At 51.9% G+C, this 13469-nt stretch overlaps 1 protein-coding gene across 1 annotated transcript in view; it reads left to right on the top strand.

Moving 5' to 3' along the window:
* The window catches only part of KSR2 (kinase suppressor of ras 2), an 83631-nt gene that overhangs the window by 9037 nt on the left and 61125 nt on the right, over window positions 1-13469 (top strand). Inside the window, 2 exon segments of the mRNA XM_059485219.1 lie at window positions 57-207; window positions 8531-9032. Of these exon segments, the coding sequence (XP_059341202.1) occupies window positions 57-207; window positions 8531-9032 (653 nt within the window).

The following is a 13469-nucleotide window of genomic DNA, read 5'->3' as shown; positions in this document are numbered from 1 at the left end:
GGTGCCCCAGCGGGGTTTTCTCCTCCTCCCTCATTCCTGCCCCTTTCCTCCCTCAGGAGATCGCCCCGGGGCAGCTCAGCCTGGAGGATCTGCTGGACATGACCGATGACCAGGTCTGTGCCACCGTGGAGAAGTTTGGGGCCAACAGCGAGGAGTGTGCCCGGCTGAACGCGTCCCTGTCCTGCCTGCGCAGCGTCCACAAGTCCGGTGAGTGCCCCCTGTGCCCTCAGCCTGCCCGGCCTGGGGGCACTGGGAGTGTGGTTTTAGTGTTGGCAGAGCTGCTGCATCCCCGGGGCTGGCTGGGAATCATTTCCTGCAGGAAACATCTGGGAGCTGTGCTGGGAAAAGGGTTTGGGGGTGCTGGTGGGTGAGAGCTGGGAGCCCAAAACCCCCCTGCCCAGGAAAGGAGGGGGAGATTCTGCCCCTCTGCCCCGCTCAGGTGAGACCCCACCTGCAGAGCTGCCCCTGGGTATGGGGTCCCCAAAATGAGAAGGACCTGGAACTGCTGGAGTGAGTCCAGAGGAGGCACCAGAGATGCTGCAAGGGCTGGAGCCAGGCTGGGAGAGCTGGGGGTGCTCACCTGGAGAGGAGAAGGCTCCAGGGAGAGCTCAGAGCCCCTTGCAGGGCCTGAAGGGGCTCCAGGAGAGCTGGAGAGGGACTGGGGCCAAGGGATGGAGGGACAGGACACAGGGAATGGCTCCCAGTGCCAGAGGGCAGGGCTGGATGGGATATTGGGAATTGGGAATTGTTCCCTGGCAGGGTGGGCAGGCCCTGGCACAGGGTGCCCATCCTGGATCCCTGGCAGTGCCCAAGGCCAGGCTGGACACTGGGGCTGGGAGCAGCCTGGGACAGTGGGAGGTGTCCCTGCCATGGCAGGGGTGGCACTGGATGAGGGTCCCTCCAAATCCAACCCATTCCATGATTTACAGAGTCCCCTGACCCCCCGTGCCTGCAGGAGCTCTGTCAGGAGCCTCAGGGCAGATCCAGCATCGCCTCCAGCTGGGTCAGAGCGGAGCCCCCATTCCCAGCCCCCTTCCCAGGGAATGCCCAGCCCTGCCCGCCCTTCCCGGCGCTGGATGCGCGGCTCCCGGCGCCGCGCGGTTCGGGCTGCATTGCTCTCCCCGGGCGGTGGCAGCAGAGCTCCGCTCTTCAGTCGCTGCCGGGGCCGCTCCGGCTGCAGCTGCGCCGGTACCGGGGGCAGAGCGCGGCCGGGGGATGCCGCAGGGACTGGGCAGGTCCGGCTGTGCTGGCACCGGGTCCCAGCCGAGCCTTGGTGGGTCCCAACAGAACCGATTGGGTTGGGAAAGATCCTTTAGGAGCGAGTCCAGCCATTCCCCAGCGCTGCCAAGGCCAGCACTGCCCCATGTCCCCAAGTGCCACATCCACGCAGCTGTTAAATCCCTGCAGGGATGGGGATCCAGCACTGCCCTGGGCACCTGTGCCAGTGCCTGACCATCCTTCCCATGTAGGAATTTTCCCAAAACCCACCCTGAGCCTGCCCTGCCGTTCCCTCTGCTCCTGTCCCTGTTCCCTGGAGCACAGCCCGACCCCCCCGGCTGTCCCCTCCTGTCAGGAGCTGTGCAGAGCCACAAGGGCCCCCTGAGCCTCCTTTGCTCCAGGCTGAGCCCCTGCCCAGCTCCCTCAGCCTCTCCTGGGGCTCCAGCCCCTTCCCAGCTCCGTTCCCTGCCCTGGACACGCTCCAGCCCCTCTGGCACAGCCCATCCCTGGATGGCAGCACAGAATCGGTGCTGTGATGCCAGCTTGGGAAGGTCACTGCCAGCACAGGGGTGGCTCTGGGGTAGAAGCACACCCCTGTGATTAGGGGACCCCAGAACCCCATGATTTGGGGACCCCAGACCCCTCTGCCTGGCTGCTGTCCCCTCCAACAGTGCTCCACCCCAGGGTTTGGGAGGTTGGGAATGAGCCCTGCTGGGCTTTGCAGGTGTGGAGCAGCCCTTGGGGACAGCAGGGGACACGGTTTCAAGGAGGGGCAGCTTTGGAGGCCCAGCAGTGTCCCCAGAGCATGGAATGTCCCAGAGAGGGATGCCAGCTCCAACCTGGAGAGACTTTGGCCACATTCACCAGTTCTGGATCCTCTCCCTCATGGCACAGAGCGGCAGTGCCACCCCGTGCTGGGGACAGGGGCACTGGGCTGTGACCGTGTTCTCAGGGGTCTTATGTTGAGGGAAGAGATGAGGATCTGGCTCTATGTAACAGAAGGCTTGATTTATTATTTTATTATATATATTACATTAAAACTATACTAAAATAATAGAAGAAAGGATTTCATCAGAAGGCTGGCTAAGAATAGAAAGGAAAAGAATGATAACAAAGGCTTGTGGCTCGGCTCTCTGTCTGAGCCAGCTGACTGTGATTGGCCATTAATTAGAAACAACCACATAGACCAATCACAGATGCACCTGTTGCATTCCACAGCAGCAGATAACCATTGTTTACATTTTGTTCCTGAGGCCTTTCAGCTTCTCAGGAGGAAAAATCCTAAGGAAATAATTTTTAATGAAAAGATGTCTGTGACATCCCCCCTCTCCAGCTGCCCAAACCCAGCTCCTGCCTCCCTTCCCCTGGCATTTCCATGAGCTCTCCCTGCTATTTGAGCAAGGGCAGTGGTGCCTCCCTGGGAGCCCCGGGAGGGCTCTCAGCTGCTCTTTGTTCAAACACCTCTGACTTTTAAAGCTGCTCCAAGCAAATCCCACTCTCTCCTCTGCCCTCTCGGCCCAGGGAACTCCCTGCTTTGGAAAATCCACCTTGGCCTTTGGCTGGGCAGCTGCAGGAAGTTTCTCTGGTTCCTCTGGAGTTTTCTGGCTGGAAGGAGGAGGAGATGGAAGTACCGGAGGTCTGTGGGAGGCTGCTGCTCCATTTGCTCCCTAATGGGGCAGCTGATGGGGCTGCCAGCATTCCTGGTGCTCCGTTGGGTCCCAGCAGGAGGGAGCCAGCCAGGCAGGGAGTGTTTGTGTTTCCCATTTAACTCCATCCATCACCCTCTGCTCTGGTGCTCTATCTTGGGATGCTGCTGTGGCCATTCCTGCTCTGCCACAGCTGGATCAGGATCCTTGGAAATTCCAGCTGCTGTGGGTCCGTGCCCTCCTGGAGATGCATTGTCCCATGGATGACACAACCCTGGGGACATGGAGGTGACCTGAGGGGTGCAGGAGCTCCCAGGCAGTGGAAGAGACCAAATCTCCCTGAATTTCTGGAGGATTTGGGTGTGGGAAGCTCCACCTGGGATACCAGATGGGCTCCCTGTTCCCAGCCTCTGCCAAGCAAACAGCTCCATCCCAGGAATTCCTCCTCTTTTCATCCCCTGGGAGAGCAGGAGCAGAGTCCCTGCCCCTCTCCTGCCAGCAGGGAGTTGGGAACAGTGGGAATTCTGGCCAGGGAAGGGCAGGATGCTCCCTGTATACCTTTGGTGGGCAGTGGGAGCCAATCACCCCACCCAGCTCCAGATTCTCTACGCGTGTTTTGGTGGGATGTGGGATTGGGATGGGCAGAGCAGCACTGCTGGGAACTTGAGAATATCCCCCTGGGCTGTTGGGGACTGAGCAGTGATGGGGTTGTCACTTTGGGGTGCATGAAGGGGGTGCTGTGCTGCTTTTATCCATCCATCCATCCATCCATCCATCCATCCATCCATCCATCCATCCATCCATCCATCCATCCATCCATCTGCTGGATTCCAGGGATTTGGAGCTGCTGGCTGGCTCCATGGCTCTGTGACAATGAGGTTGACCAGCCCAGAGGAGCTCTCTGGGAATTTTTAGGATGGGGATAGAAAAGCATCCCAGGATGGCAGCAATATTCTCTTTGGATGCAGTGTTGGGATTTTAGATCTATTGGGATATGACAGCCCCCCCCATGCACCAACAGCCTCAGAAGCACCTTTTAATCTGTATTTTAGTTGCATTTTATCTCCTTGTGAATCAATACATTGTCCTCATCCCAAAAATGTAATTGATGAACAAGTTGCATCCTCCTTAAAAGCTGGAATTCCTCGGCAGGAGCCGCAGCGGCCGATTCCGCGACACCAAGATTTGTATTCATAAAGCAGGAATGAGGCTCAGGATTAACCTTTCCCATCCATCTTTATTTATTGAGTCGTTAATTAGAAGCCTCTAATTTCCCAGGCTGCCCTGGCCTGGGCAGGGAGCTGGAGGCTGTTTCATGGAGATGGATTCATGGATGGGCTTGGAAAAGGAGGAACTTCCAAAGCAGAGCATCCCGGGGGCAGCAGGGAAAATCCCGGTGTTGTGGTGTTGTGAGGGATGAAGTGAGAGATGAGAATTTGATTCCAGGTTCTCAGAAGCTCATTTATTATTTTATTATATTAAAAGAAATTTTATCCTAAAACTATGCTAAAGAAAGAGAAAGGAGACACCCGAAGGCTGGACAAGAATCAATAATAAAAACCCGTGACAGACTCAGAGTCTGACACAGCTGATGGTGATTGGCCATTAATTAAAAACAATTCACATGCTGGGTAAACCATTCTCCAAACCACATTCCAAAGCAGCAGGGAGAACACGGAAAAGCTGGAAAACAGGGAGGAGCTGAGGCTTCCCAGGAGAAGAAATCCTAGCGAAGGGATTTTTTATAAAATATCACAGTGACACCCTGGAGCATCCCCTAAATCAGTGTGACAAATCCACACTCACCCCCTTGCTTTGTGGGGTTAACAAAGATTGGGTTTTCCTGGGATCCTTGGCAGTGGGGTTTTGTTTTGGGGTTGGATCTCGGAGCGGGATTAATTGAATATTAAATCCTCCTGGAGCTGTGGCTGCAGGAGTCGATGGGCTGTGACTACTGGGGGATGTGTGCAGGTTTTTAAGTGCCCTCCCGGGAAAAATGAGCTGGGATGGAATCTTGATGAGCCCTGGGAGGGCTGAGGGTGGCTTGGGGACAGCGTGGGGTCAGGCAGGGTCGGGAGCAGTGAGGAAAAAGCAGGAAAATCCCGGATTGGAGGGAATTTGGGAGCTGTGCTGGTGCGGTGGACAGGAGGGAAGGGTTGACCTCCCTGATATCCCCAAGCTGGGGATTCAAGTCCATTCCAGAGGCTGCTATCCTGGCATGTGGGTGCTGGTTTCCAAAACACCCTGGGCATCCCAAAACGTCCAGGTTGGAGCAGCTTTTGGGAAGGGAAGGAGCACTGGGAGCATCCCCAGGAGCAGCTGGGCTGCCTCGGCAGCTCCTGTGGGAATTATTGCCAGCCTTTAGATTTTAGGAAAACAAAGCAAACCTTGCTCTTTGTGGTTTGGGACAGGTGGAATTTTTCCATCTCTGGATCCATGAGCTGCATCCCAGCGCTGCCTCCTCTTCCTGGGAGTTTGTTTTCCTGACAGTTTTTAATGGAGAGGTTTGGGAAAAGTTCCCCTGATGAAATGGGGCAGAGTGAGGGATCCGGGGGGGTTAATGAAGCCAAATTCACCCCAAGGGAGCATCCACAGGGACAGGAGAAGTGGCTCCTGGGACTGGGGGGTGGCTTTGGCTGATATTAAAAAAAAAAAAATTTTTATTTAATAAATATTATTATATTATTACATAATATATAATTATATAATTATATAATAAAAATTTATTACATTATATATTATATATAATATCTATTTTCTATTATCTAATATTATATAATACAATATGATATACCATAAATTATATGATATATTATACATTTGTTCATACACCTATATAATATATAACATATAACATATAATCACATGTATAATATATATAATTATATACTTAAACAATATATAAATTATATTATTTAAGAATATATATAACTATATATATTATACATATTATAATATATTATATATTACTATACATAATACATGTTATTATACATAATCATATATATTATACGTATTACTATATTATACACATTATATAATATGTATAATATATATAATTATATATATTCTTAAATAATGTATAAAGAAATTATAACTATATAAAAATATATAAAATGTATATAAATAATATATCAATAGACAATGAATTATATATTAATAATATATTCAATAAATACTGTATATTATAATATATAATAATAAATAAATTATATATATGTATATATATGTATATATATGTGTGTATACATACACACACACACACATATATATATATAAATAAAAAATTTAAAATAATGTAATATATAATATTTGGAATCCAAACAAAACAACGAAGTTTTGAGGAGCACTCAGGCAACCAATTTGGGGACAAACGGGACAGAGGTGACTTTCCTTCCCTCCAGCTCTCCCCGTGCTTTTCCAGCCGGGAATCAGAGCAGCAGCATCGGGGAGCGCCGGGAGGGAGCGGAGTCCTCCAGCCCCTAACAGGCTTTGGAGCCCGAGGAGCTTTGGGATGTTTTTGTTGTTTTTTCCCCTGTTAAGCGCATTTTCCCGGTTTAAGCTGATCCCATCTCGCTACCTGCCGCCTTCCCCTCTGGATTTACGTTATCCCGGCTTTTCCCGTTAATTTTTAACCCACACCGGGGGTGGTTTTTATTCCCGGGAGCATCGCTGGGATACGAGGGGCGCAAGGACATCCTCACTCATCTTCATTAACGCCGCTAATTAGCGCCAGGCAGGCTCGGTGTTATGCAAATCAAGGCGAGGGATGCGGCCAATGGGAAGAGCAGGATTTGCATAGGTGCGCAGTGATTTGCATAGCGGGGATTTTTCAGATTTCTTTTATGCAAATATTTTTATTATTCTTATTTTTAGTTTAATTTCTTTTATTTATTCATCATTCTAATGAATTATTTTATTTTTAAGCATTGATAGTTTTTATTTCTTTTTATTTCTTTTTATTTCTTTTTATTTCTTTTTATTTCTTATCATTTCTATTTAATTTGCAACATTTTTACTACTTACTTTTAATTTCTTATACTTCTTATTCATTCTAATTAATTAGTTTTATTTTTTGGAGTTTTTAATTATGATTTTTACTTTATTTATTTTGGTGTATTTTTATTTTCAGTTAATTTTAATTTCAAACATTTTAATTCTTATTTTAATTATATTCTGATTTATGTATTTTAGGTTCTAAAAATTTAATTAATGTTATTTTGTTTACTTTAATTTTTTATCCATTCTAAAGAATTCATTTTAATTTTTAAGATTTTTAATATTATTTTAATTTTTATTCTTCTGTTGATGCATGTTTTAATATTTCACAATTATTTAGGAGTTGTTTATTTTAAAAAAATTGTTATTTAAAAATATTTTACAATTATCTGGGAATTTTTTCCTGGGAATTTTTTGATATTTTACAATTATTTTGGTCTTTTTTATCAGTTACTTTGATGTTGTGCTCCAAGAAAATGATTCCAGCAAACTCCTCCTGCGCCATCCTCCATCCCTTGACTCAAAGCTTTTTTTCAACCCAAACCTTTCATTTCCCAAGCCTCTGTCTCCATCAGGAGAATGTGGAGCTGCTGGAGTGAGACCAGAGGAGGAGATGCCCCAAGGGCTGGAGCCAGGCTGGGAGAGCTGGGGGTGCTCACCTGGAGAGGAGAAGGCTCCAGGGACACCTCAGAGCCCCTTGCAGGGCCTGAAGGGGCTCCAGGAGAGCTGGAGAGGGACTGGGGACAAGGGATGGAGGGACAGGACACAGGGAATGGCTCCCAGTGCCAGAGGGCAGGGCTGGATGGGATATTGGGAATTGGGAATTGTTCCCTGGCAGGGTGGGCAGGCCCTGGCACAGGGTGCCCAGAGCAGCTGTGGCTGCCCCTGGATCCCTGGCAGTGCCCAAGGCCAGGCTGGACACTGGGGCTGGGACACCCTGGGACAGTGGGAGGTGTCCCTGCCATGGTAGGGGTGGAATGAGATGATCCTCAAGGTCCCATCCCAGCCAAACCATTCCAAGATTCTGTAACACAGAGAAGCTTCTTGCTGGGATGCATCGCCAGCATCGAAACAATCATGGAACAGTTGGGTTGGAAGGAACCTTTAGGATCACCCAATTCCATGGGACACCTTCCACTCAACCAGGCTGCTCCCAACCCCATCCACCCCAAAAACACCCATGGGGACGGAACCTTTAACCCTTGCAGTGCTGATCAGAGAATCCCTGTGACGGTGTTTACAGGGGTCCAAGGATGAGGGCAGAGATGAGGATCTGACTCCATGTTTCAGAAGGCTTGATTTATTGTTTTATGATATATGTTACATTAAAACTATAGGAAAAGAATAGAAGAAAAGGACTTCATCAGAAGGCTGGCTAAGAATAGGAAAAGAAGGAATGATAACAAAGGTTTGTGGCTCGGACACTCTGTGGCTCGGACACAGCTGGGCTGTGATTGGCCAATAATTAGAAACAATTAATGGGCTAGTCACAGATGCACCTGTTGCATTCCACAGCAGCAGATAACCATTGCTTACATTTTGCTCCTGAGGCCTCTCAGCTTCTCAGCAGGAAAAATCCCAAGGAAAGGATTTTCCATGAAAAGCTGTCTGCCGCACATCCCCACTCTATTCCCCACCTCACGGCCGTGTCTCTGTGCCCTCTCCAGGCGGGAGCCTCTCCAAGCAGGACTGGACCATCCAGTGGCCGAGCACGGAGCCGGGCAAGGAGAACAGCCCGGGCTGCCCCAGCGCGGATCCAGGACCTTGGGGCAGGACGCACCCGAGCCCCAAGATGCCCCCCAAGTGCGGGCAGCACCACTGCCACGCCGCCTCGTCCCACGGCCCCATGTACACGCACGTGGACCGCCTGACCGTGGAGGGCCACCCGGGGCTGTGCCCGCCGCTCGAGTCCGGGCACCGCTCGCTGCCGCCGTCCCCACGGCAGCGCCACGCCGCGCACACGCCGCCGCGCACCCCCAACATCGTCACCACCATGACCCCGCCGGGGACGCCCCCCGTGCGCCGCAGGAACAAACTGAAGCCCCCCGGCACGCCGCCGCCCTCGTCGCGGAAGCTGATCCACCTCATCCCGGGCTTCACGGCGCTGCACCGCAGCAAATCGCACGAGTTCCAGCTGGGGCACCGCGTGGATGAGGCGCACACACCCAAGTAAGTGGTGACCCACCTCATCCCAGTGCCTTGGGAAAAGGACTTTTATCCCTAAATGATGCGTCTCGTTTGGAGGTTTTGTGTGGAAATTCTTTTTGCAGCAAGGATGCTGTGGGATGGTGTCAGATCTGCTGCCCCAGGATCTCGTTTTGGGGTGGATGGGGAGCAAGGATGCTGTGGGATGGGGTTCTGCTCCCCCAGAATCTCATTTTGGAGTGGACGGGGAGCAGAGAAGATGTGGGATGGGATTCTGCTCCCCCAGGATCTCATTCTGGGTGGATGGGGAGTGACGATGTTGTGGGATGGTGTCAGTTCTGCTCCCCCAGGATCTTATTTTGAGATGGATGGGGAGCAGGGATGTTGTGGGATGGGGTTTTGCTCTCCCAGGATCTCATTTTGGGGGGGATGAGGAAGAGGGAAGTTGTGGGATGGTATCGGTTCTGCTCCCCCTGGATCTCATTTTGGGGTGGATGGGGAGTGGGGATGTTGTGGGATGGGGTTCTGCGTCCCCGGGATTTCATTTTGTGGTGGATGAGGCGCACACCCCCAAGCAAGTGGTGCCCCGGGTGCTGGGGGGGATAAGCCTCATCCCAGCGCCTTGGAAAAAGGACTTTTATCCCTAAATAATGTGTCTCGTTTGGAGGTTTTGTGTGGAAATTCCTTTTTGCAGCGAGGATGCTGTGGGATGGTGCTGGTTCTGCTCCCCCAGGATCTCATTTTGGGGTGGATGAGGAAGAGGGAAGTTGTGGGATGGTATCGGTTCTGCTCCCCCTGGATCTCATTTTGGGGTGGATGGGGAGTGGGGAAGATGTGGAATGGTGTCAGATCTGCTCCCCTGGGATCTCATTTTGGGGTGGATGGGGAGCAGAGAAGATGTGGGATGGGGTTTTGCGCCCCCAGGATCTCATTTTGTGGTGGATGGGGCGCACACTCCCAAGTAAGTGGTGCCCCGAGTGCTGGAGGGTGTTGGGAAGGGTAAACCTCATCCCAGTGCCTTGGGAAAAGTACATATATCCCTAAATAATGTGTCTCGTTTGGAGGTTTCATGTGGAAATTCCTTTTTGCAGCTCCTTGCAGGGGGATGTTGTGGGATGGTGTCGGTTCTGCTCCCCCTGGATCTCATTTTGGGGTGGATGAGGAACAGGGAAGTTGTGGGATGGGGTTCTGCTCTCTCAGGATCTCATTTTGGGGTGGATGGGGAGCACCTAGGGGCTCCAGGATTGCTGCTGGCAATGCTGGAATGTGGGATGGGAGGGATGGATTTTCCAGCTGCTGCATGGGAATGGCTGTGAGAACTGCATGGGGGAATGAGTGCACTCCGGAGAGAGATGGGAATAATCACCTTCCAGCTGGAAAGTGGAAATATGGATTTATAAATCCTCATGGAGAGGCGTTTGTGTTCTGAGACCCCTCGGGATCTTTTCCATGCAGGCTCTGCCGCATCCCGCAGCTCCTGCTCTGCGGCCCGGCTGCCGGCAGAGGCTGCTGCTGGGCAGGGAAAGGATTCCCTGGCATCCCTACAGTCCCTCCCCATCCCTTTCCACTCTTTTCGGTGGCTCTGCTCGGAAAACCTTTCTCTTGCCATGGCACGGGGTGGCAGAGGGGACTCGTGGCCACTTTGGGACATCACCGCCTCTCCCTGAGGGTGTTTAGGGATGGAGCTGGTCCAAAGCGGGATCCCAGGGGAGACTGCTCTTTTCATCCCAAAATTCGGGGTTCTTGAGGATTAGAAGAACCCTGGGAATGGTCTTCTGAAGGTTGTGAGGGAGTAGGGATGCCCTGACACAGCACAGCCCCTCTGGCCAGTCCGTGGTGTTTGGGCAGCTCCGGCTGGGGCACGGGAAGGGTTAAATCCACTTTAAATCCACACTGAGGGGCTCCCAGTGCCTGACCTTGAGCTCCCCTCATTGGGCAGAGGGAGCCAGGGAAGGTTTGGGGGTGGCAGATGTGTCTGGTGGCCTCAGCATGGTGGTGTCACTTGTCCCCTGAGCTGTGGCAGCTGTCATTGCGCAGGGTGAGGGTGATCATCCACCCTCCTTTTCCCCTGAGCTGGGAATTTTTGCTCTCCAAAGGCTTTAGCTTTTGGAACCAAAGCCATTTCAGCTGGAAATGCCTCCTGGAAGGCCACCCTCGTGCTCAGGCACTGGAGAAGTGTTAGCTTTGTTGGGTCCCCAGGAGCATCCCCATGTTCCCTCCTCTCCCTCTTCCTGCTTTTCTCGGCATTCCAGCCCCAATCCTGCTCTGCCCTCAGCTGGAGAGGGTCACACTGAGAGCAGAGCTTGCCCTGTTTGATCCCTGGGTCGGTCCCTGGGTATTCCCTGATGATCCTGAGCTGAATTTGCCAGGCAGCACCGGGAAGGGAGCGCTGGGAAAGCTGGATGGAGTCGGGCTGGGATTACAGGAATCAGGTTTGGGCTGGAAGGAGTTAAAGCTCGTGTCACCTTCCAGCACTCGTGGTCACCCTGGTGTGGAGCTGGACACCATGGGATCTTCTGGCCACTGATTCCCCAGGGTGGGGAGGGAGTGCCTGGAATTCCCTGCAAAGGGAAGGAACAGGGAAGGGCGTGGAGATGGAAATGTCACACGGGGTGACACAAACACACAGTGATGTCCCCTCTGCCTTCATCCCTCTCCGCCTGCCTGGCACAGGGTGCCCAGAGAAGCTGTGGCTGCCTCTGCATCCCTGGAATGTCCCAGGACAGGCTGGACAGGGCTTGGAGCAGCCTGGGACAGTGGGAGGTGTCCCTGCCATGGCAGGGGTGGCACTGGATGAGCTTTAAGTTCCCTTCCCACCCAAACCATTCCATGATTCCTTTCCCTGAGTGCAGCCAGTTCTCCCAGTGTCTCCAGTGCTCCCTTCCCAGTGGTGCTGGGCAATCTCAGCTCCTGATTAGGGAATTAATCAAGGGAAGAGCCAATATTGACAGGGCCCCGTTGTGCCCCAGGGGCTGCTGCGCCGGCTTGGATCCGGATTCCTGCAAACCCCTTGGAGAAGCAGGGAACTTCATTTTCTCTAATGGCACTTAATGATTTTGCAGGAGACAACCACTAAATCCTGCCTGCTAATCCCATTAGTGCTTCGGGATTGTAATTAGTGCATTAAAGAGGCAGCTTCTTCTTTTTTCCCTCTTTTTTTCCAGCACAGCCCTGCTGGAGTGGAAGTTGTTTATTAGCCTGGATGAGGTGGAAAATGCCTGGCACAGAGAAAAAGTGGATTAAAACTGAAATATTTTCTGGCTCTTCTCAGCTAATTGTTATTTTATGGCCGTGGAATTTGAGGATAAGGTTTTTTTAATGCCACACTTTAACAGTGTCCCTGAAGTCCGAGTCCTCTGTGCTTCCTGCCGGAGGGAGCTCATCCCTGGAGGAGGATTTGGAACCTGCCCTGATCAACCCCTCTCGGTTTTAGTTGTGTCCTTGGGCCCTTGGGTTGCTGTGGATTGGGGCTTTTTGTTCTCTATGTCCTGTTCCAGCATGGAAGGAGGGGCTGGACATGGAGAGCCGAGAGTTTGAGGATCCCAAGTGCTGGGTGGGATCTCCTGGAGTGATTTGGGGTGGAGATTTAACCCCATCCTGCCTGGTCTCTGCAAGGACCCTTCTGAGACCCTCCCAGGAGGGAGGTTGGTCCCTCAGGCTGATTTATGGAATGGTTTGGCTTGGAAGGGACATTAAAGCCCATCCAGTGCCACCCCTGCCATGGCAGGGACACCTCCCACTGTCCCAGGCTGCTCCAGCCCCAATGTCCAGCCTGGCCTTGGGCACTGCCAGGGATCCAGGGGCAGCCACAGCTGCTCTGGGCACCCTGTGCCAGGGCCTGCCCACCCTGCCAGGGAACAATTCCCAATTCCCAATATCCCATCCAGCCCTGCCCTCTGGCACTGGGAGCCATTCCCTGTGTCCTGCCACTCATCCAAAGTCCCTTTATCTCCTCCCCAGCTCAGGATGGGGTGAAAGGGGCTCAGGGGTGACTTGGCAGGAGGAGAAATCTCTGTACCCATAAACTGTGTGTTGGGATTGATGGAGTGGAGCCCTCGGGGTTCTCTGAGGCTGCTCCCCCCTGATTTCTCCACCTTGGCACAGACAGAAAATAAACCAGCACCGTTTATTTGTGACAGCAGCAGCAGCAGCGACCGGGTCCCCTCCCGAGCAAGGCCACCTTGTACTGCTTGATTCCTGGTGACAGCTCATAAACTCCTTTGAATGTTGTGTTTTGGATCTTATTCCCGGTGTTTAATCCATCATTTCTGTGTGCCAAGACCTTCTGAGGCAGGGGTTAAGTCTGATTTTTTTCTTTTTTGGAGCTCCCAGCCTCCAATTTTCCCGCATGGAGTCTCCAGCTGCCGACCGTAACTCCGAGGTACGGAACATTACTCCTGAAAAGATCCCCTGACTTCCATAAATCCACAGCCCATAAACATCTCAGGAACGGTCCTCAAA

Source organism: Ammospiza nelsoni, chromosome 18 (assembly GCF_027579445.1).
Source record: "Ammospiza nelsoni isolate bAmmNel1 chromosome 18, bAmmNel1.pri, whole genome shotgun sequence".
Classification (NCBI taxonomy): Eukaryota; Metazoa; Chordata; class Aves; order Passeriformes; family Passerellidae; genus Ammospiza; species Ammospiza nelsoni.
Note: the sequence above shows the minus strand (reverse complement) of the source record. Positions and strands in the feature narration are given on the sequence as shown.